A 25,364-nucleotide genomic window follows, 5' to 3' on the forward strand; every position below is an offset into this window, starting at 1 on the left:
CCCCCCCCCCCCCCCCCCCCCCCCCCCCCCCCCCCCCCCCCCCCCCCGCCCCCCAACCCCCACCCACCAACTAAACACCCCCCCCCCCCCCCCCCCCCCCCGCCTCAGGAGGTAAAGAGGAGAATGTGACAAAAAAGTTTCCAGGAAGCATGTCCCACAGACACCTGGCAAAAATCACTGAGCTTGGAGAATGCCATGGAGAAAAATAATAGTGTCTATCATTTAAAAATAAAGCAGTGGTCAAGGGAAAAGCAGGTCTTTTTACAAACATGCAGAGAGCTGACAACAGGGTAGCTGGAATCCAGAGGAAGGTAAAAAAAGTAAACCATGGAGGAAAAAAGCCTTGTTTTTTTCTGTAGCTGCCGAGGGCAAGCCACTGTGTGCTCTAAAAGCTGAAGGGAAAAAGGAAACAGAATGAGACACAAAGCCCAAGTACACAATCCTGTGTGATTGTTTTACCTGGATTATCTGGAAGCAATCTGTACATGTAACACAGCTTCAGAATCACGGACCATGAAATTATAGCACAGGCATTAAAAATCTCAGAGTTGTACTCTAGGTTTGTTTCCAAGAAGTCCAACGATTTAGAAAAACTGACTATGCCTCCTATGGTCAAAGGAAAATGAGGGGAAGGATAAGCTGAAAAGTTTCCTCTCTGACGCATAATTTATCCGGGATCTAGAATAGGAGTTTATGTCTTAAAACCATCAAACATTTCTTGCAAACAGTGTTTCTGTTTTATAAATGTCCAAGACAATCTATTGGGCTTTTGTAATTTTTTTAGGAAACAATGTGAATTGGAATAAACTGTTAAACGGGCAATTTCAAAAATTGGTAAATCTTAATTAATTTTGCTTAGTGATCAGAGACAGAGAAAATAGACCATTAAATAACAACCCAGGAAAAATAACCCTCAAATGTAAATGTAAATTTTGTGCAAAAAAAAACAAAAGAAATGATTTTTCATCATTGACAAATGATTGCATCTGAACAATGGAAAACAGGTGACCTTCTTGCTACTCTTGCTTGTCAATAATCACGGAGGCAGAAATACTAATTTCATACAGAAAACTAATTCATTTGCAGACTGAGAGAAGGTTTTCAATACACGGTGGATTTTTTAAAGATATTATCATTAACTTAATGTTTTTAGTTTATATCTGTGGCAAAGGAAAGCTACATCAGAAAGTGTTGCTAATCCTGTGGGTATATGCATTTTTCTCAAGTGAATGGAAGAGTATACTTCTGAAAATAAATTGCTTAACCCTTTCCTTTTTGTACTTTTTTTTTTTTTTTAAAGATTTTACTTATTTATTTGACAGACAGAGATCACAAGTAGGCAGAGAGGCAGGCAGAGAGAGAAGGAAGCAGGGTCCCTGCTGAGCAGAGAGCCCGATGCGGGGCTCCATCTCAGGACCGAGATCATGACCTGAGCTGAAGGCAGAGGCGTTAACCCACTGAGTCACGCAGGCGCTCCCCCTTTTTGTACTTTTTTAAAGCATTATAAAATAATATGTTTTGTATCTAATTTAAAATTAAGATTAGTTATTTTAGGTTTGTAAGGTATTAAATGATCACTTTCTAATGAATGCAGTTTCAAAGGATACATATATACAGCATTTTGGACATATACAATTTCATGTTTAATTGTGGCAAAAAACCCAACCACTTTCAGATATAAATCAGGAGAAAGTGGTTTCATGTCATTTAATTAGTTGTAAACAAAACAAAACCTCATGGGGATTTGAATTTCAAGCTCTAAAAACCAAGTGTTAAATTAAATGCCTAATGACCTGTCATAATTCTGTCAGTTGGGCTGACAAGTCCTGAGCAGGTCTATGCTTCATCCATGACACAGAAGCAGGTCCGGGAATGTTTGGTCCCTAGTGGGAGGCTGGGCGGAGGCATTAGGGAGTCTGTGATCCATGTTGCCTTTGCCGAACAACAGCAAGCGTGTGCCAACATGCCTGGAGCATGGCGAGGCAGAGGCCCCGGAATCAGTCAGTGAGTGTGCTCTGGAGAAGAGTGGGAGAAAAAAACTATGCTAGAGGAATGCTTCTTTTTACAATTTTTATAAGTCTCGTCATCATCTGTATCACTCAGTGTGGCCTCATGTATTCGAATCCTACTGTATCTTGGCATTTTGTTATAAGAGCTGCTGTGATATCAGTTCCCAATTCTGAGGTGTAGTGGGATAGAGGCATCAAAGCCTAAACTATATTTAAACATACGACTCAGAAGAACAAATTCAAATCAAGTATATAGTATGCAATAAGAGATACTTTTGCCAGCCTATAATGGAAGCATTAGAATATGGGCGAACTTAAGAGTTGAGATAAAACTTCTACAATAAACATTTTTGATGAGAATATATGTTTTAATATAAATGGCTCAGAAAACTGACTCTACCAATAGACTAAGGATAAACTTATCTTTGATATTCAAAAGTGTAATGTGACCCATGAGGCTTAGATGAGCATTCATTACAAATATTAAAACACTAAATGACAAAGTCAACCCTTTTAGCTGCATCATATACAAAAGAATCGTGTATAGCATTTTCCTGTACACATGTAGTCTTTCATATTAGGAGTCTATGAGGGGATAAGCAAAAAGAGTGACAATAATAGTAATAATAAATAATAATAGTTGGCTATTATTTCATGGGTAAATACGGCAGGAACTTGCATTATCTTGAAAACCAAAACAAAAACAGAACAAAAAATGACACAAAAAATTCTTCAGCGGTGCTGTAGGCATCGGGCAGGAGGAGGTAAGACTAAAGGCAAGGAGTTCCGATGGAGAAACAACACAAGAAAAGAAATAAAGAGCAAAGTCAAATGTGCAATAAAGCTGCCAGAACAAGAGAAAGCAACAATTAATTTTGACTTGGGAATATGTTGAGGGAAGGCTTCCCAGAGACAGTGGTATTTGAGAAGAGATCTGAAGGGCATAAATGTTTTCAAAACAGTTCAAATCGGAGAAGAGAAGAAAAGAGGAGGAACATGGTAAGTAATATCAAACTGAATTCGAATAAATAAGTACATGTTAAATTACTAAACCAAACTAAGGCAAAGGCATTATCAGCTTTCCTGAGATAAATGAGTCTCCAAGTTTCTTCAGCAGAAAGATCTCAGTTATGGAGGGGAATAGTGTCTGCAGTACTTTTTCTTATTTTTCTCCCTAAAAGTACTCTCTTTGCCATTCTTCTAGAACAGTTATGTGATGTCCATGAGACAATGTCTCTATAGTATGAGATATTTTCCCCTCCAAATTATTCATATTTTGATGTGGAATTTACCAGGCACAAGAAAATTATGAAAGGTATATTTCAGATAACCCAGATTTGAACAAGAATGAAAAAAATGGAAAACATTAGACTAAAAGACAATCAATGGGTCAATAATAATAATAAAATGATAATAGTTGGTCAGCTTCTCTGCCTCATTTGTCCCAAAAGCCAAGCTTTGCGTGGCTGCAGGCCAGCCATCAAAATCTACTGGATCTAAGAGGAGAAAGCCATTGTTGGCCAGTGCCATCCCAAGGTTCTGATACAAAAGCCAGGAAGCAACATTAACATTGGTTTCTCTGTGATTTATTCATTTTTAATCTTTATTTATTTATTTGACAGACAGAGATCACAAGTAGGCAGAGAAGCAGGCAGGGGGTGGGGGAAGCAGGCTCCCCACTGAGCAGAGAGCCCAACGCAGGGCTCAATCCCAGGACCCTGGCTGGGATCATGCCCTGAGCCAAGGCAGAGGCTTTAACCCACTGAGCCACCCAGGTGCCCCTCATTTTTAATTTTTGAAAAAAATTTTTGTTTGTATTGTTTGATGAAGATAGGTAGTGGTACACCTGCGAGGGTTGGTAGTTTCCAAATAAATTCATACACAGAATGCTGTTTTTCCTCAATTGCTACCACAAGCACAAAATGACATCTGACTAGAGATCTCCAGAAGGAGCTTCCCACATAGATTTCAGGTAGATAAAAAACATGAGTGCATGTTTTATTCATTTTTAATATGAAATTCATATAGTCGCAAGTTCAAATTTAAACATTTATTGCTTTTCAAATAAAATTTGAATTAAAAAATTCTGTCATGATTAACTTATCAATAAATAACCTATAGAAAACAAAACTTATGAAATAGAGGTAAAGTCTAGCCCTAGGCAGTTTTACGAAGACGAATTTCCTTTGTTTCTGCTCCATTTATTATTTAACTGCTCCTCCCACTGCCCAACACTCTTCTGCCACCCTCACCTTCACCTCTCCTTGTCTCTCACCTGGGGCATCCCCTGGTTGCATTAGGGCTCTATTCTCCGTGGTTCTCCTGGCCCCTAATCTACTCCCTATGTCTTCTCTTTCTGACAGTAGGTTTGGTTCTTGATTCCATATCAAGGAATTTTGAATAAATCAAGAAACTGAAACCATAAATTTTGAGAGATTTGAAGAGCTTTGATTCTGGAATATTTGGAATCAACTGAGTTCACCATGCAGGATGATCGATGGCATCTGATGGACAGGAATCTCTTCACATTTCTCTCACTGCTCCATTGACAAGATAAACAAAAGATAAGAAGGGTATGAATAGTGGGCTGTTTAGACGTTGGTTTTTTTCTCCTCCCTCTTTAACAACTCCATTAATTAATTTATAAGAGAGAACCTAGGTTAGTACCAAAGTTTAAAATTAATGTTGCAAGGCTGCTGCCATACTTTCACAAAAGAGAAAATTAAATTGAAAAAGATACGCTGTTGACTATGTAGAGATTTTTTTTCTAACTTTAATTTGAAGAACTATAACGAGATTGAATGGTAGTGCTTCCACACAATAATGTATTTCACTGCTTTCTATTATTATTCAAGATCTAGGGTTCTTTACTGTGGACTAGTACCTTCACAATGTGGACAACCATGTGTAACAAACTAGGTAAAGTCTTTACTGTGAACATATTTAAGGAACTCATCAAGGTCTCCAAATATATACAATGATTCTGCAAATATTAGGCAAGAACTGACAGCATGGAAATGATATTTAATGGCCATAAACTCTATATCGGCCAAAATTACACCAGGAGCCAAGGCACAAGTTACCAGTTGAAGATATGTCCTCAATCATACCTCACTTTTATCTAATCCACAGGAGGAAACTGAGTTCCGAGGGGGTGGGTGCTTGGTTCTGGCTTTTTTTTTTTTTTTCCCCCCATTTTCCTTGGACACTCTTCATTTTGAAGAGTAACACTAGAATGGGGTGCTGACTTCTACCCCTCGTGAAGAGGACTTTCCCTGCTCTCTTTTCAGAGTGAGACTAAAGAGATTACTCTTTGAAGAAAAAAAATAAAAGTGGGTTAAGAAAGAAAGGAAAAGGAGACTTTGCACTCTTTGAAGAAGGCAAATGCTTTATCACAATGCAAAAACTAAAAAACAAAAACAAAAAAACCCTTCATGTCGAAATGCATGGCTTAATTATGAAGAAGCTGAGTTATGAAATAAACTCACACATTCAGCTGACCTTGGCTAGAAGTTGTGCTTGGATCAGATTTACCTCGTATTCACCATGAGGACACCTAGGTGGAGGCAGTAGCGGATACAGCAGGTTTTGTAGTTAAGTATTAATAGAAACAATAAAATCCTTCTGCCTATGCCTATAAAAACATCCATGATATTCAATTAATGCAGGCCTTTCAATTTGGATGATATTACAGAATTACCAGAATAAGTCTGTAATCAAGTTCTCGCAACATGAATTGTTTTAATATTGGAATTCATAAGAAGGCTGTTAGTAGGTAATTAACCTAAACACTGCAATTTAATCAGACAAAGAAACATGCAGGGAACCGTCCAGAATTAAGAGATTCTGCAACTTCGGGTATGTTCATATTGAACACCTTCTGCCTTTCAGTACAGAGTTATGACTGGTAAAGATGACGGCTGTGTTCCTGACACTCCTACCGGGAGGAGAAGGGCAAAATGTAACAATACAATGCAAAACAGAATGTGTGGAAGGAGGGCATTTATCCCAGAGATTGTACGGAGGGGGACTGCTTCATGGAACCTCCCTATTGGAGGGGAGACCTGATATGAGTTTGGAAGAGTGAGTGGGACTTAGCCATGGAAAGATCAGTAAGAAGCCATTCCAAAAACGTAAGAGATGGACCAAAGACAAACCACAAACTTTTTTAAACTAAAACTGGGAGAACTTCTGGTAAAAAGACATAGGGCAAGACATTTATGCTAATGCAGAGTTTCATTTAAGACATGCGATCTTACTAGAAAATCTTACATCATTATTCTGAAGTCAATAATTTCTAAATAATTTAGGAATATGTTTCATAAAACATGACCTATGATTTCAAAGAGTTTATATGAAAGTAAAACCTTATTCTTGATTTAATAATGCTATTAGTCACCCAGTATTACTTTGCTTTGGAAAAATTGTTCAACGCAAAGGAAATGTCTTCTTCACTATTGAATGAAAGATATCCCAGAACAACTCTGTAAGAATTTTGTTTTAATTTTTCCCTCTATTATCATTTCAAAAGATGAAAAGAGAAAATGCAAAGGCAGTATCTTTTAAAAAGCGTATCTTTTAAAAGGTATTACTACTTCTTTTTTTCTTGTTACATGTTACGTGTTTTTAGCCACCCTTCATCCTGTTGTGTCATTAAGGATGATCAGCCTCCAATTCCCACAACTTCATATTCGCAAAAGGTACAAGCATCTTGAAAGAAGTCTTAGAAATGATCAAACGCTTTCTATAGCTTTCCTTCTGACACTTCTAAGGACTCAATTTGTGGCTTTTTGTTGAATAGGCTTTGAAGTTAAGCATGCTTTGTATATTCCTGGAATATACAAAAAAACCTAAGCAAAGAAAAAAAGTTTAGTAGAATGAATATTTTTAGGAGTTCAGAAACAAGACTAAGAACAATATAGATTTAACATTTTATGGTCTCCCTGTAATAGACTATCAGCTCTAGGACAGAGCCACACCCCCATGGAGTCCTAAGTGCTCTGAGCAATCCCTGGCATGTGTTTGGTAAAAGACACGTTCAAAGAGTTAATGAATGAAGAAATGAATGAATGAACAGAATGTAGAAAAATGATTTGTGGGTAAAAATATAAACATATGTTAATATGTAAGAAATTTGTACTACTTTTTTTTCTTTTCGGTCTTGGACAAACTTTTGACAAGAATTTGGGAGCTTCATTTGATTAAATGTCACCGTAGTATTCCATTCAGAGAGTATGGTAAAAGTCTCAATGAGCATTTTGTTCCAGTGCTTTCACAAAAGTCATTATGGCAAAGACAAAGTTAAATCGGTTCTGATATCCGGACCCATATCAGGGTGGGCATAAAATGGAGCTAGGTTCGTTCACTAACTGCAGAGCGAACAAAAATGCAACAGGTGAGCAAAGCCAGTTGCAGCCACTGTGTTCTTTCTTTCATTTTGTGGATTTCTGCATCCTGGGAATTTCATCTCACTCACCATTCACAGGATAACATCAACCCTGGACAGATTTATCATAGGAAAAGACCTTTGTAATTACTGTGCCAATCCCTTAAATCTCTTTCCCCACAAAAAACTAAAGAAAGAAAAGCATAATACTGGGTTAATAACAGATACTTGAGAAGAACTAGCTCAAATTCTAAGCCACATCAGTATCTTACCTCATTTTATCCACTTTTTCTTTTTTTTAATTTCTTAGATTTTTAAATTTTTAAGTAATCTCTATACCCAACGTTTGGCTCAAACTTACAACCGGCAGTGGAGTCACATGCTCCACAGACCGAGCCAGCCAGGTGCCCCTCATTTTATCAGTTCTAGTACATGCTATTACTTTTAAATGTCATATTGAGTACATAAAAATCTCTAATCAAGTAAAGTTTTTCATCATTTTTTATAGTTGTGTATTAAAATTATTCTAGTTCTGTTAAAATATTAGTTCCCTGAGCCCTAAACACAAGAAGCTAAAAAAAAAAAAAATTAGTTGATACTGTTGACAGGGCTCCAACTAGCACGTGTAATCTGGAATCAGAGGGAATGCACACAAAAGGAGCTATTTCCTTCATTGTTAGGGGAAAAGATCATTTCAACTAGTTTCAGTCTCCAATGACAACTGGCCAAAAACTACAGAAAAAACTCAAGGAAGTAAATTCAGGTAGCTTGATCCTTAAATATTTAGTAAGTAGCAGTAGACAAAGCAGCCAAAGCTAATGTAGAAAAATTAGGGCCGACTGCAAAAAAAATGAATACATTTTTATTCAGAAGTCTCTTTTATTTTTCATCTTACCTTATATACTTTTATCCAACTGATTTCCTAGAATAGATAATTACTATAATTCAAGAATAAACATAGAACCCATATTTTCTGAGGATGGAAGTAAAATGGATTTTGGAGAACTCACTTAACTCAGCGATGGAAACAAAAACAATTATGCTAGGTGATGAGCATGACAGCTCTGAGTTTTCTTTACTTAATATTCAAATCATGGAAATTTCATGAGAAATTATAACTCTTCTGCAACTAGGCATCTTTAATCTCTTATTCCTGACCAATCAAGAGACTAAGCCAGATATGAGAGGTTTCAACACTTTCATCTGTTGTTGGACTAATATTTTTTCTTTATTAATAACTTCTAATAATGTATTTTATTAGCATAAGGACTTATAACTTACTAAAGCCTTCACACACATCCACACATTTCCGAGGAATATATTTTATATGTATAAATAAATACATATAACAAAATATTATAACTATTAAACAGAGGAGGAAACCAATCTCAAAGAGATCTGTAAAGGAACAAGAGTTATAAATGGTAGAACCAAAACCTTCAGTGTGAAGATTCTAAAATTCATCAGTTTTTCCATTTTACCACAGTAAATGTGTACATCTTAACACATTTGCCTAATGCCATCACCAGTTATTAAGCCATTTCTTGCCGTTCTTCCTTGTGTTTCGTAATTATTAATCTGGCAAACCATAAATATCATTCACTTCCAGATAAGTAGAAAAGGCTCTAAAGCCCAAACATAATTTCAGAGTATCGGTTGACGTCACTGTGATTAAATCATATGATATTTTGATAAAAAGGTCTGGCAACACTCACCTCTTTTTGACGGTACTTTATGGCCAATTTGAGTCTGGCGAGATCATTTCCACTTTGTTCTTCTATAAGGCTACTGTCATCTCTGTAATTAAGGATGATTTCCAGTTCTCTGGAACTCCTTGTCTGATCCAGTAGGTCCTTCGCAAACTGTTTGCACTGTCGGGACAGCTCCTCATACTCCGACTTGAATTCATTTTCCACTTTACTCAGCTCCTGAAGCTCCCAACTTAGCTGAAAGGCTGTGAGAAAAGGATCTTCACTTGACAGTGCGATGAGGGAGGGGCTGGCCAAGGCCTTGTAGATGTTGAGTCTGGAGCGTGAGTGGCGGAGGCTATCCACGTCCGAGCTGGAGACGCATTCCACGCAGTTGCAGCGGACCTCGTGGGGTCTGGGCACAGAGACTCCTTTCTGAACTAGAAGCTTGATTATTTCATAATTATTTGTATGGGCTGCCAAAATGATTGGTGTAATGTCTGGAGTGAATTCAGAGAACTGCTTATCAAGGAGTATGGGAGGCACCTAGGAAAAAGAAGAAAGCCGAGGTGATGAATATTTATTCATTTGTTCAAGCCAGTGAATTTCAAACAGCGTGCTAGAGCGAGGCTGAACAAAGTTCATAAATCTTTGCCAAGATTTTCTGCAGGAAAGAGATGGCTTTTTTTTTTTTTTTTTCTGCTGAAAAACAAAAGAAAATTCTTGGAAAAAAAAAACTTTCCAATATAATGACACATTATATTGTCCAATTTTCAATATAATGACACATTATATTATTATATTTGTTTAACCTGAATTTTGACATTTTATGAAATCTTAAAATAAGTGACTATGGGAGGTCTTTACTTCGTAAAAGACTTTCTTCTCCCAACTTATTTTCTGACACCCAGTCTTTGCTTTTCTTTCCCCAAGGTGTGGACTCCCAAAGTAATCCAGAAATACACTGAATAATAGTTAATCATTTGTTTTAACCCAAGCTTTTCCTCTACAAGAGAAGTCTTTTAGCTCTTCAGTTGCTTTTGTTTGTTAAAACCAACTCAATGATTAATGGTGGCAGCAGAATGTAAGAAGGCTAGCCTCCTGCTTTCTGCTTTCATCTAACACTTTATGGTCTGTTTTCCAGAGGACCACAAGTGCTCCGTCACCATTGTATCAGAAATAAACAAATGGTTTCCAATGAATCAGGTCACCGGTGTGTTCATGCACCATTTCCTTTCGGTTTTTCTCTTGGAATGGTAATGACAAAAATGCTGTAATAGTCACTATTTAGTGGACATTTGCTAGGTGCCTTAACCCTCACAATTCTTCACACTTTCTAGTTGGGAGCCTTCAGTTCGTTAAGTGCAAGACCCACTGTTTGCACCGGGGTCCTCCTAACACCTGAGCCTGGGCATATTCCACCACACCACACCACTGTCCAATGTTTGGTTTAATAGTTCTTCCTGCGGGCATAAAGAGGCATCTATGAAAATAAGTGCTGTATAAGGATAAGTTAAAAAGACATGGTAGAAAAAATGATGACCCATGTACTGTATAAAATACACTGTAAACTAAAAAGGAAACCATAAAAAGGATCAAAAGCAAAACAACTACATAGAGAAAAACAAAACTCATATGAAACCTTAGTTAGACTATTTATAAGTAGAGATATATCTTTATGAGAATAATTAAGCCTGTGTGCTTCTTAACCTATTTGACCATTTAGAATCTCTATTGGGGGCGTCTGGGTGGCTCAGTCCTTAAGCTGCTGCCTGATCCCAGGGTCCTGGGATCGAGCCCCGCATCAGGCTCCCTGCCCCACAGGAAGCCTGCCTCTCCCTCACCCACTCCTCCTGCTTATGTTCCCTCTCTTGCTGTGTCTCTCTCTCTCTGTCAAATAAACAAATAAAATCTTTAAAAAATAGAATATCTGTTTGTTTTATAAGAAACACTCCATAAAGAATAATGAGATTTAGTTATCTATTTAAAGGTTATTTAAAATATATGCAATCAGTTGATAAAAGATAGTACCTACTTATTATAAAATTCGGAATAACACTGTTGAGGTAGCACTGTATGTTCAAGCAGGATCAATACATACCTCATTACTTTTTAAGTAACTATCTTACATTTTCAGTATTACATAGTTGAAAATTTAACTATGTATTTATTACAAAGAGAAAAATGCCCCTAGTTAAAATTAAACAAGAATTAATCTTTTAATTAACTATATTTCAAGGTTTTCAATGGCAGACATGAAGAAAAACAAAAACAGCATAAATAAGTTCCTGCATTAAATGTATATTTAAGAGATAGCTGCAATTTGGAGGGGTTTTCTGGATTCAGTAGAATTTCATTCTAGATTTCTGTAGTTCTTAAAGCTATTTTAAAAGTTATTTTAATTAAAAATAATTTTAAATTTATTAACCATAAAATGCAACTTTGAAGAATATTTCAGCAAACTTTTATGAAAAAATAAGTATAATATGGCCATATTAAAAAGCATTTATATTTCAGGAGAATGTCAGTGTCATAGTATTAGAAAGAGAGATGGCAAAATAACTGATAAAATATACCAAAAATAAATACTCTGTTCATGATTCTTAATAGTCAAAAAATAATTGTGAATTTTTAATTCTTTAAATATATGGATGTCACTATATCTTTTATAAGCATTTATTTTAGAAAATAATTTTTAATGAAACTTTTTTTTTTTAAGATTTCATTATTTATTTGACAGGGTGGGGGAGGAGCAGTAGGCAGAGGGAGAGGGAGAAGGTTCCCCACTGACAGGGAGTCTGCTGTGGGTCTTGATCCCAGGACCCTGGGGTCATGACCTGAGCCAAAGGCAGACGCTTAACCAACTGAGCCATCTAGGCGCCCTTGAAAGAAACTGTTTTAGATATAATACAATAATTCAGTGGTCAATAAATAACTATTTTTTGTTATGCAATTTTAATTATCTTAGAGTTACCTCTTACTCTAAAATGTGTTCTAAATTCAATAATATATTATATGTTGTCTTTACCATCAGTTGTTTGACAACCAGCTGGACAGGGACCACTGGACCCTGGGGACTGTTTGGCCTTAGAGGTCCTTCATGAAGGAGTCTGTGGCGCCTTTGACCAGCCAGCTAAGCAGGCACACGTCAGTGTTTATGCATGTCTTAGGCCCAGGTTCTGGGGTTTCTCCCATTCCATTAAGAAAAATAGTGATCAAACAAAAACACTTAAAAAATTGCCTATTATTCAGTACTAATTACATGCCTGCACCAATGATTACATAGTGTTTGAAAATTGGAGGTTATCTTACTCTATTATCAGGTCTACGTTTATTAGCTTGTATTCCTCTATATGTAAAATAATGCCCTCTTCTCCTTTTTACTATGAGTATTCCTATGGACCCATAGATTCTTCTTTTATTTTAGTGTTTAATTGCAATAATTATTCACTTTGAACTTATTGAGGTATAACATACCTTCATTAAAATGCACAACTGTTAATGTGAAGCTTGATGTATTTTTAAAATATGTGTGCACCTGTGTGACACAACACAGATTATAATCCAGGAGAGGGTGTGCACCTCAGGAACCTTCCTCTTGTCACCTCCCAGTTGCTACATTTTGTAATCACAAACCTAAACGCTATCGCCAGAGATCACTTTCACACACACCTGTTCACTTTATATAAATGAAACCTCAAGTATATACTTTTCACATCTAGCTTTCTTTGGACAACATTAGCTCTTTTTTTTTTTTAAGATTTTATTTATTTGACAGGGAGACAGAGATCACAAGTAGGCAGAAAGGCAGGCAGAAAGAGAGAGGGGAGGAAGCAGGCTCCCTGTGGAGCAGAGAGCCCAACTCAGGGCTAGATCCCAGGACCCTGGGATCAGGACCTGAGCCGAAGGCAGAGGCTTTAACCCACTGAACCACCCAGGCCCCCCCAACATTAGCTCTTTGAAATACTTTGTTATTGTTAGAAGCAATCTTTTTTGTAAATTCCATTCTGCATAATATTTTGATTTATGAAGACAGCACAGTTTATTTAATATTCTCTTATTGATAATATTTGTGTGATTTACAGTTTCTACTTGTAGCTAAGAATACAATTTCTATGCATATTTTTGTCTGTGTCTGCTAATACGTATCTAAGAACGCAATTTTGGGTCAAATATTTTTCTTAAGCAGTTACAGCAATTTTCAAGACTACCACAAATTATACTTAGTATTATCAATTATCTACCTATTAGTTTATATATCTACCTAATTGTTTATGCCATTCCTTATGTCAAAAAATCATTTTGAATTTTTTATTTATTATCAAGGTTGGCTGTTGAATTTGCTAAGGCCTTTTCCATGGAGATGATTATATAATTGAACCTCTTACTCCTAAAAATGTGGCTAATTAAATAAATCAATTTTTTACTATTGAAACATTCTAGCTTTCCTGAAATGAATTCCATTTGCTTAAATGTGTAATATTTTTATTTAGAATTGTTATACCCATGTTCATAAGTGAGATTGCTTTATAATCCTTACTATGCTGTCTTCATCAAATTTTGGTATGAATACTGTGTTTGCTTCATAAAAAAACATATAGATTCTCTCTTCCTTTGGAATACAGGGAGATGTGCCATTCAGAACTTTCTTATTTTTCTTTCTTTTTTTTTTTTTTTTTTTTTTTTTTTTTTACGATTTTATTTATTCCTTTGAGACAGAGAGTGCAAGCAGAGGGAAAGGGAGAGGCAGACTTCCCGCTGAGCAGGGAGCCTGATGTGGGACTCGATCCCAGGACACTGGGATCATGACCTGAGCCGAAGACAGATGCTTAACTGATGGAGCCACCCAGGCACCCCTCAGATCTTTCTTCAAGAGAGGATTCACTGCCTACCTGGCAGTGCGTTAATAGACTCCAGCTGTCTACCTCTTCAGGTTCTTCCTCAATTTTGGAGCCCTGGACAGTAGACTGAATAAGTGGGTTGACAAGGACCTAGCTATTTCTACCCAGTACGGGACATCTCTAGTAGGTAATTTTTCTCTGAGTTCCCCTTTACACTGGCAAGGATTTTTGTCAGTTCTGGGTCATGGTCTAATGGCTTCCCCTTCTCAATCTCACTTTCCTCCCTTTTACTTTCAAAATGTTATTTTCCAATAAAACTTTTGCAATCATCTCTTTTATCTGCCTCTTGGGGCACCTGGGTGACTCAGTCAAGCATCGGCCTTTGACTTAGGTCATGATCCTGGGGTTCTGGGATCAAGCCCCCATGTCAGGTTCCCTGCTCAGCGGGGAGCCTGCTTCTCCCTCTCTCTCTGCTGCTCCCCTCTGCTTGTGTTTTTTTCTCTCTCTCTTTCTATTTTTCTCTCAATCTCTCTCAAATAAATGAATTAAAAAAAAAAAACAAACAAACTTTATCTGCTTCTTGAGGAATCCAAAATGTGATCGATCCATTTTCCATATTGTGTGGGAAAAAATAAGTGACACTGAAATTATTTGATCTTTGAAAGTTCAAAATTATAATGTGAAAACCCTGAGTGCCTGCTATTCTTTTATGGGATATTCAATAACTTTTCCTATTTATTGCATAATAAATACCTTGGCTTTTCTATCAATAATAGGGTCTGTTAATAAAAACTGCATTTTGGGGGAAGTTATTGAGTTCATCTAGTTTCATTTAGAAAAGGCAGTTTTAAATGTGCAGGGATTCAGGAAATGCTAGGCTTACAATGTCCCTCCTGAGGAATCTACCGTGGGACAAGACGATGGGGAAGTGAGGAAAGGACAAATGAGAGGCGCTAAATGGATGTAACAGTTAATCAAAGATCAATGCAAAAGTAGGAAAATATAAATTTCTAAATGTTCTAAAAAGAAAAACAGAACAAGAGGAGAGATTGAGAGAAAGGAAGGTGTGGGGCAAAAGGCTCTCTACTTAACCAGCTAATAGGACAGAAGCCTTGGTAAAGCAAAAGGGGGACATGAAGGTTTTATAAAAGGTATTAATATAAAATACAAACTACTCTAAATAACCAGAAAATACAAGTCTTGAGGACCTTTAATTCTTTCCTGCCACTTTGCAAAGATAAATTTTCCGAAATGATAATCTCTCAGACAATTCCCTTTCTTAACATACTTCCATGGCTTTTAACTATTTGATTTAATATTCACTTGTCCATCAATCAGTGAATATTTATTGACTCCATTGTCTGGTGCAACGTTAGACTCTGAGAAATTAAGAAAAATGAAGGTAAAACAGTCCACGCCCTCACACAGAAGATTGCCATACTTGACACATTCCCAGATCTCTCAGCAAACTGAATCAAATGTTTACTAACTTACTATAAATCCAGCACCATAATAGGTACCATGCGAAATACTCAGAAAAACAAGAAACAAGTGTTTGCAACAGCATATCAGATGCTCACCAAGTTTTTAATTGTTCTGAAAATTTTCCAAGTGCTCGCCAAAATCTCAGGATAGTGTTTCTGCTTTATATTCTTTATAATGGGGCAGTAGAGTTAGCATAAACTATTAACTGTAAAAAATATGTTGTAGATGTTAAGAATTATTTGGTGACTTTCATTCAGTATTAACAAGAATTTAGTACTCTGCAACATTTTACTTTCCTTAACAAGTATCAAATATACTGAGAACAGAAAAGTGCAGATTTAAATGGTTTTTATGGAAATGTTAGAATATTGGGGCTGCTATTCTTTTTTCCACTTAATGAAGTACCTAATGGTATGTGCTGCAGACTATGATACTCACTGTGACTGTCATTTCCTGGGTGACGTCATGGAATCAGATTTCTGAGTTTTCCAATGAGTAACTGAAACCAGCTCCAATGCAAAGGACCCAATAACAGTCAATCACAGAAGGTGAGAGAAAATGAAAGGTAAAATACGCCCCTCAGTTTTTTGCTCTGGTAGCCCAGGCATTTGTAAGTTGATACAACTTTGTTATCTATTAAATATTCAGAACTTTTTAAAAGTCAGCAATGTAAGACATTGGATCTCAGAAACTTTTAGAAAATTCAGAAAATGAGCTTGCTTCCCCTTTGTCATACTTCATTTCTAACCAATCTACTTTCTGTCCCAATAACTCTTCTTTGCTTTACTATCTTCAACATGTAACTCACTCTCTCTCTCTCTCTCTCTCTCTCTCTTTCCTTTTGTGGTTCCAATGTTATGGGTGAAAAGCAAAGCTCCCAACATTAAAATAAATAAATAGGTCACTGTAGGTACTCAGTAGCTATTACCTAAACATGATTTTGATAGAAAAATAGATGTTTTTTTCAATTTTCTTTTTTAATTTGCCATCTGGCATATTTAAGGACAGATGTGAATATCATGAGCCTGTAGATGAAAATCACACCATGCATGACTTTTAGCTGAAGTAAAATCTATAGACATAAAAGCATTATACCCTGACAAATATACAAGCATAAAAATATATACTCACATCACTAATAAACAAACAACACACATACATGCCCTTTTTTAAATATAAATTCAAGTGGTTGAATGGCATATTTCACTTAATAATCCACAACAAAGTAGAACATGCAATTAAAAGAGTATCCAAAAACCAAGGAAAAGTTGTTTCTTATATTGCAAAACTGGAAGGATCTCTGGTCTAAGCTCTATTAATGAATATTTGTTCAATGCTTTTTGTCAACCTTACCAGAACACTAGTTACATTATTAATGGAATCATTTTCATGCCACATAACATTAAAAGTGATGAATACAAAGAATCCATTAACTTGTAAGTAGATTGCTTTTCTCAAATTTATTAAAAATCTTCACCTTGAAGTGATTCAGCACCAATCTGAGGCATATAGCTTAAAGTCTAAAGTATGATATTCTACCCAAATATAGAAATGTCTCTTTGCCACTAAGATAGACGTTTTTGAACTGTCAATACTAAAATTTAAATTTCTAGGAGAGAAATTCATTCTAGAGTAACATTCATTCAATTTAAGAGTACCTATTTCCTCAAATTAGCATTTATTATAGTGGGTTGTATAAAATGAGTAAAAGAAATTTACTTGTATTATAATATTTAGAGTGTCCTAAATCACTGACTAAATAGATCTACATTCTATTCTGGCTCTACTCTTAATTAGTTAATTAGCTTGTGAATTCCTCCTAATAAATCTGCTGTATGAAAAACAATATCCCAACTCTAACATGAAATTTCTATGGTTCAATCACTTTTAAAAAATTCCAGTTGATGGCACAATAATAGAAAATTTATGAGGCTTTTTTTAAAGTGCTCCAATAAAAACTTGTTGAATTCTTTAGTATCATCTTGCTTTTAGCATCAATATTTTTATCTAATGTATCAAAACCTTCATCTTTAAAAACTCAGGATTATAAATATTAAATTTATCTCTTTCATATACTCAGTCTAACTCAAATCAGCATAAGGGAGTTTCAACTCAGAGTTATGTTTAAAAATTCATTAGATATCGGTTTTTTAGAATTTGAAATTTTCACACACCACACCCACATGCACGAAAACCAAATAGTTGTCATATGAATAAATACATGAATGAATAAAGAGACAGATGTATGAACAAAAGAATCATTAGATTACAATCTTACCTAAACAAAGTCAACTTTATTACTTTAGGCCCATACTCTTGCCTGGAAAGACTAAATAGAATTCAAAATTCTACTGTGCAGAAAAAGAAATTCCCTTTGCTTTTGGTCTCAGCACAGGACGAATGATTTATCGATATGTTCACAGCTGATCTATAAGAGCAAAGACTCTTGTGCTTTCCCCTACTTCTGAGTGGTTGAAGTCTTGAAGACACTAATAGTTTGATCTGACTTCTAATGAAACCTTAATCTAGAAAATAATTGCACAAAACAGCTTAACAGGAATCAGACACTATTATGCACATATGACTCAAAATCAGGAGTTCTCCAGTTTTCGTGTACCTCACAAAATATGGAGCAGCTTGGGGACCCTTATTCAGAAAGAATGTTTCTAAACATAAATGCATAGTATTATATAGCAAAAAGTACTTAAATATATTTAAAATCTATTTAAACACAAATACATGATGTAGTAACATATATTCTTTTCTATTAATGGATTACATACAAAGATCTATTGGCAGGTAATTAGACTAATTTTGAAGTAATGACCAACATGTAAATATATCAGGTATATGGTAAAATGGAATAGGATGGGAAAATACCTATGATTTCTGCTATTGACAAAAACATGAGAATTTCTAGCAAAACTAAATTTTTTTGCTTATGTTCATAAACAAAGGAAAATATATATTCCATTTAGAAGTTAGTAAAAATAAAGATGTGGGTTTTTTTTCCATTTAATCTTAGTTCACAGATAACCTTGAATTTTATCTATTGCATCCCCAAGTTAAGAAGATCTTCAAGTCTGGCTTAATTGGAATTGGAAAACTCAAATGAGAATTTTAACTAGAAAGCATTAACCAGAGAGTTGTTTCTTAGGAGATGTAATTAAAGAATTTGAAAAGTGTCTGGAAAGAAAAGAAAGAAAGCATTTTTTTGGAAATAAAAAATACATTTTCCATCTTTATTCAAAGATAGAATGTTCTATAGTTACAAATGTCCTAGAATGTCAAGTGGAACAAACAGATCACAACACAAACACACACACACCGATGTTTACTTTATGAGGGAAAATTCTGGAAATTTGGGGGGGAAATCCTGAAGACTTAACATGTAAATAAATGATGTTTAAGGGGGAAAATAAAGAACAATGCAGAGAAGATAACCAAAAAATAAGGCACAAATAGCAAGGGAAAATTTCCTATTCTAAGGAAATATTAGGTCTGTACACTGAGAGGGCTCATCAGGTCTTTAGCTAAAACAATGAAAACAACGACATAAGATTAGACACATCCTGCTGATATCCCAGACTTTGAAGTGTTAAAAAAAAAATATTACAGACTTCTAAGACCTAAAAAAAAAAAAAAAAAAAAAAAAAAAGAAGAAGAAGAAGAAGAAAGAAAAGAAAAATGTGACATCATCAGATCTATAGAATGAGTGGGTAACACTGGAGATGCAACTAATATCAAACCTCTTATTTTCTCTCATTAAAATCTGCAAGACATGTCATTTTATCTATACAGAATTTTTAGTAAAGTGAATATGAGTCAAGAATACTGCATCTAGCTGCCTCTCTTCTGTTAGGATAAAAAGCATATGAGTTATAATAGAATTCAGAAGTTACATCACCCATATGTCTTATAGGAGCAGATTTTTCAGAAAATATTATAACAAAATATGAAGTAATTCACCTCCAGGTAGGTAGGAAGAAATAGTTTAAGCAATCAATCTTGCAATACTGGAGTTAACTCAAATGTTTATTTGTATGGTACCTGGGGTTTGGTAATACAGTTAATCAGTAAAGATACTTGAAACAGAACAGACAGAAAGAGAATATCTGAAAATAGTTTGGAATTCAGTTTTAAACTATTTCACTGTAACCTAGGAATTGGTGGGTAGGATTTGAGGTTGGAGAATAAAGAGAAAAAACATACTTTTGTTTTTACTGAGTTTCATATAAATAACATAGATTTTCCTTCATTTAGTTATATGCATGTGGGCCTCTTTTAATGAGGAGCAACTGGTTTATTAATAATAATATCACAGTAATGACATTATTATCATGAATAATAATAATATTAGTTTGGGCTTCCATATTATTTTATACTTATTGTTTATTTTCTTGGTGTCAGTTCTTACCTTTATTTTTGTTTGTTTGTTTGTTTTTTAATTTAAGTGGGCTCCAAGCCCAGAGCAGGACTTGAACTCACCACCCTGAAATCAAGACCTGAGCTGATACCAAGAGTTGGGTGTTTAAGCAACTGAGCCATCCAGGCACCACTACTTTTGTATTTTTTTTAAGTAATTATAATTTTATTTTATTTAGTTAATTTATTTATTTTAAGTAGCCTTTATGCTCAACATGGGGCTTAAACAGCAACCCAGATATCAAGAATCATATGCTCCCTAACTGAGCTATCAAAGCACCCCTACTTTTGTATTTTATTTATTTATTTTTAAGATTTATTTATTTATTGGAGAGAGAGAGAAAGAGCAAGGGGAAGGGCAGAGAGAGAGAGAGAGAAGCAAACTCCCCCCTGAGTGCAGAGCCAGACATGGGGCTCCAAATCACAACCCTGAGGTCATGACCTGAGCCAAAATCAAGAGTCTGATGCTTAGGGGGGCCTGGGTGGCTCAGTCGGTTAAGCTTTTGCCTTCAGCTCAGGTTATGATCTCTGGGTCCTGGTATTGGGTCCTGGGATGGAGACCCACATCGGACTTCCTGATGAGTGGGGAGTCTGCTTCTCTCTCTCTCTCCCTCTTCCCCTCTCCACCACTCGTTCTTTCTCTCTCTCTCTCAAATAAATTAATAAAATCTTAAAAAAAAAAAAAGAGTCAGATGCTTAACCTACTGAGCCACCCAGGCACCCCTCCTACTTCAGTATTTTAAAGAAGAAATAAATAACCAAAAACCACCAAAGATCAAAAGGAAAAGGAAAATGAAGTTAAAATTCTCTAGAAAGAAGACCACTACAATAATTATTACCAACTTCAATTCAATAGTTTATGAAAAGAATAAAACATGGTGTAAAAATAGGGTTTTATTTCAGAAATGTAATTGCTTTTGATTATCATTATATTTTTCACTGTCATTCATTCTCATCTGTATATTTGCATGGAATATGGAGTCAGTGTGCCTGGGTTTACAAAGAGGTTTTACCTTGCACTAGCTGGGTGGCAGTGACCAAGTTACTTCATCTCTTTGTGCTTCACTTTCTTTATCTGTAAAATGGGCCGATAAAGTATGTACTGTAGTACTGTTAGGAGAATTAGCTGGTTTGTGCAGTAAAGCACTTAGAACAGTGCACGGCCCTTGGTGGTAGCTTAATATACATCCACCAGGATTGTTCGTCCCTGCATTGAAATGTAAGCTCCCCGGGGCAGGGACTGTGCAGGTTTCCCAACTTGGCTCCCGTGCTGGCACATGAATAATAAACAAGGGCACATGTGCCAATAAACACTTATTGAATGAATGAATGAATCTATGAGTGCCAACGTAAAGTGTTTCCAAAACCTTCCAGTATATTTTAAGCGTGATGATGCTGTATTACCAAAGGGTATTTGGTAAAATCCACCCCGTTCCTAACCATGAGAAAAAGTATTTACCAAAAACTGATAGAAAATTTCATGATAAAGAGTGAAAGGTTTTCCTCTTAAAATTAGAAATAAGTTAAATGTTTATGTTCAACATTATTATTCACCATTTTGGAGTTTCTGCCTAAGGCAATAAGATTAGGAAATAAAATAACAGTAAAAATACTAAAACAAAACACAAATTTATCTCCATTTGGCCGATAAATGGTCATATATTTTGAAAAGCTGAAGGACCTAAGAAACATTAGTAAAGGCTTAATACAAAATTCATATACAAAAATCCATATTCTTTTTTTTTTAATTTTTTATTTTTTATAAACATATATTTTTATCCCCAGGGGAAAAATCCATATTCTATTAGCAACATAAGTTATAATCAGACTTGATTACATATAGAAAGAAAAATTGGTCATTATTAATAGTGACAAAATATGCAATACTTTTGAACAAAAATTAATGAATAATTAATAAAACTTATAAGAAGAAACAGTAAAACATGGGGCATAAAATAAGATTTAAAATATGAGGAAATGTGTTTCTTAATCATTAATATCTTAATTATGCCAACTGCCTCAAAAAATATATACATTTAATAACATTTCACTTGGGATCTTTTCTACTTATATTCTTTCATTTATAACTTGATAAAACTCTTTTATTAGTTAACATGGAGGAATATATAGCCACGAATTATAAAAATTTTAAAATGGAGACTATGATATGAGAATATGACAAGAGAATAATACCACAAGCAATATAAATTAGTTCAATAGAGTTTTGACCAAAATTAAGCTTATTATATATAGGAACTTCATGTGTGAAAAATTAGAATTTCTATTCAGTTGGAAAATGTGGTTCACACATTACATGGCACTGAAACAATTCTCTACCCAAACAAACAAAATTGATCCCTATCTCATTTTATGATAATAAATTCGAGATGGAGTACATATTTAAATGTAAAAAGAAAAAGTAACACAATTTTAGAAAATAATTTGAAATAATAATTGGATAGCCCCAGGGTTAGGAAGAACTCCTGAAGCAAGACTGGAAACACAGAGCACAAGACTACATATTTTATTACACTGTTCTTAAGAAGAATGACCAAAGATACCGTAAATAAAGTCTCAAAGTTAACTACAGGAAAACAAATTTGCTATATATGAAACGTACTTAATATTCATGTCATACAAAGAGAACCTATAAACTGAAAACAAAGTTTTAAAAACACCCCCATGAACAAATGGACAATTACAAATGAAAGTTTTATAGAATAAAATCAAAAGCTCAGAAAGAAACAGGGGGTGATCTTCCTCACTATAGTCAGGGACAGGCAAATTAAAACAACAGTAAACTACAATATTTTGGGCATAATACTGCCAAATTTAAGTAATTGTGGATAAAAGTTCCCTCTCTCATCAAAACCTAGAGCAATATGAATGACAACATTCTTGCTGGAAATTATCTGGTGCTTATATAAATTCTGGAAACCACAGTCTCACAGTCTCACGTGCAGGGATCTTTCCTACAGAGAAACAATTACCATGAGAATATTTCTTTATATTTATTTCATCGTTTGTCATGGTAGAAATTGCGGTATGCATGAATGTTTTCCAAAAGAGAGAAGCTTGCACAGGTTGTGGCATATCCCTCTATGAAATGTTAGAATGCTTTAGATATCTGCACTAGAATTAATCCTGTAGTTATCAGTCTAGAGCGATTACCCTGAGGTTTTGTTTTTGTCCTGTGGGAGAGCTGGAGCATACTTATTCACATGAAGGCTCCTTCATGTTTTAGGTTTTTCAAACATCCGTTGAGAATCTATATCACACACTGTCCTAGGTATCACCTAATTATGCCTTAGCTACTTTTTGATAAACCAAGATGCCTATAATTAGATCCAACTCTGTATATTAAGATCTACTTTGTACTCCGCCCTCGCATGTGGCCTCTGGCCTAATCATTGCGGCTCCAAACACTCCTGTCATCGCTTTCTTGTTCCCTCCCACTTACCAAATTCTACCAAACATTCAAAACCCAACTTAAATGTCATTATTGCTATGATGTCCTTTAGTAAAACTGAACTGTCATTAACCTGCCATTTTCTCTGTACTTGGAGGCGGGGGAAAGGGAAGCTATTATAATTTGCTTTTTACAAGAGGAGGGAAATAGCCATTTTCAGAAAAGGAGTTTGTCAGAACAGTGAGTAAGGCATCCATATTACACCCTTTCTGATTCTCTTCCCTCCTGTAAGGGCTCTCCTACAAACTGCCTCTAACTTTCCCCAAGCTTTGGTCTGTGACACCTTCAGTATAAATCCTGTAATATCAACAACTATTTTTACTTTTTTAGAGTTAGTATTTTAATTTAATTGGCTATATATTTTTACTGTCAGCCTACTTAAAGTTTATTTTTAATTAAAAATAACAGCAAGTAGAGATGCCTCGGTGCCTCAGTGGGTTAAGCCTCTGCCTTCGGCTCAGGTCATGATCTCAGAGTCCTGGGATCGAGTCCCTCATCAGGCTCTCTGCTCAGTGGGGAGCCTGCTTCCCCCTCTGTCTTTGCCTGCCTCTCTGCCTACTTCCGCTATCTCTCTGTCAAATAAATAAATAAAATCTAAAAAAAAAAAAATACCAGCAAGCATATCTAGTTTGTATTGACTCGAATAGGGTGTACAAGGCACACAATAAATATAATTCTACAATAATTTGGATATGATACATACTTGAACCGAATGAACAAAGATAAGGCAAAAATCATTTAACTGATTGACACCATTAATAAAAAAAAATTCTTGAAGTCTGATTATAGTGACACAGGCAATAATAATAAGTATGGAGTGTCTAACATGTGCCAATGCCCCATGCTAGGAGATTTCATGCCTCAGCTTAGCTAGTCCTTGAAATCACTTTTGAACGGAGCTGTTATTATTATCATCCTCTTTTATGAAAAAGGACAATAGGCTTTCAAGAAATTAAATAGATTGCCCATGGTCACAAGGAGACCCATGCAGCTTGACTCCAGGGTCCAAATTCTTAATCACTAACTACCCATCTTATGTGTAAAGCAGTTGTGAGATCTTGGAAACTGCCCAGGCATCAAGAGGAAGAAGACAGGCATTAAATATGGCCTCCACCACTTTTCGCTGTGTACAAATAACAAAATCAGCTAACTTCTCTGCATTTCCATTTTCCCATTTTGAAATGTGGACATTTATTCAAGATATTTCTCATTGTAGAATAAGACCCAGAGACATATATATCAAAGCACTTTCAAAGTTAACTCTCAGAGGGTTGTGGCAAAGATGAAATGTGAAAGCACCTTGTAATCTATAAATCAAGCAATAACAGGAAGGCAGCAGTGTTCTATGACAAGCCTTAGGCTGGAGAAAGAGCAGAAAACACTCTTGTTCAGTTTGGTCACTTTCGTTTGTTTCTCCTCACATAAACACAGTCCCAGTTATAGTGCTTGATTCATCCGAAAGGTAGAGCAATAATTTCCTGGCAGGAGAGTTTTGTAAGTGTAGATATCATAGCTTGGTATGTGTCCTTTTCATTACTGAAAATGTAAGCTCTGTAGCTCCTAAAATGGCGTGTGCTCTCTATTATGTACTGCTAAAGATAGATCGTAAATAGCTACTAAATACTATTTACATCTTGGGTAAAGAGCTGGAAAATCTTCTTCAACTCCTAAGGAGATATCAAACAAATAGCAACTTTAAATCACGAGGCAAGGTGTAATCACTGGAATAATTAGGATTGTTATTTCTAGCTTCTAGATCATTTAACTCACAAACATCACTTTTAATTTAAAGACTGTCTCTCTTTATATTGTTACACTGAAAGGGGGTCTATTAAATGATATCTACATGAAACCTTTTATTTGTTGAAAATGTAGCTAATGGGCCAAGTTTATACTTAATTTTGTAAGAATTACACATTAATTCTGATCAATGATTCTGGTTTTAATTTCACTTGGCAGTGTTTGATCACAGTGTCATTTTTGTAAGTCACCATCTTTTGCCTTCCACAACTCTATTTCCTCTGGATAATAGCGTATAAGCTCAAACGTGGTCCCAAAATT

The 25,364-nt window shown here is 35.4% G+C and overlaps 1 protein-coding gene across 6 annotated transcripts in view; it reads right to left on the reverse strand.

The window, feature by feature from the left end:
- TRPC4 (transient receptor potential cation channel subfamily C member 4) overlaps positions 1-25,364 on the reverse strand; it is a 143,753-nt gene that overhangs the window by 95,396 nt on the left and 22,993 nt on the right. For 5 of the 6 annotated variants that reach the window (XM_059377424.1, XM_059377423.1, XM_059377422.1 and 2 more), the window contains exon 2: positions 9,111-9,629. The exons of the other annotated variant lie outside the window; for it this stretch is intronic. In XM_059377424.1, the coding sequence (XP_059233407.1) occupies positions 9,111-9,629 (519 nt within the window). The remainder of the gene's footprint in view (positions 1-9,110; positions 9,630-25,364) is intronic. 6 annotated transcript variants of the gene reach the window in all.

The sequence above is a fragment of the Mustela nigripes genome, chromosome 15 (assembly GCF_022355385.1).
Source record: "Mustela nigripes isolate SB6536 chromosome 15, MUSNIG.SB6536, whole genome shotgun sequence".
NCBI classification, from domain to species: domain Eukaryota; kingdom Metazoa; phylum Chordata; class Mammalia; order Carnivora; family Mustelidae; genus Mustela; species Mustela nigripes.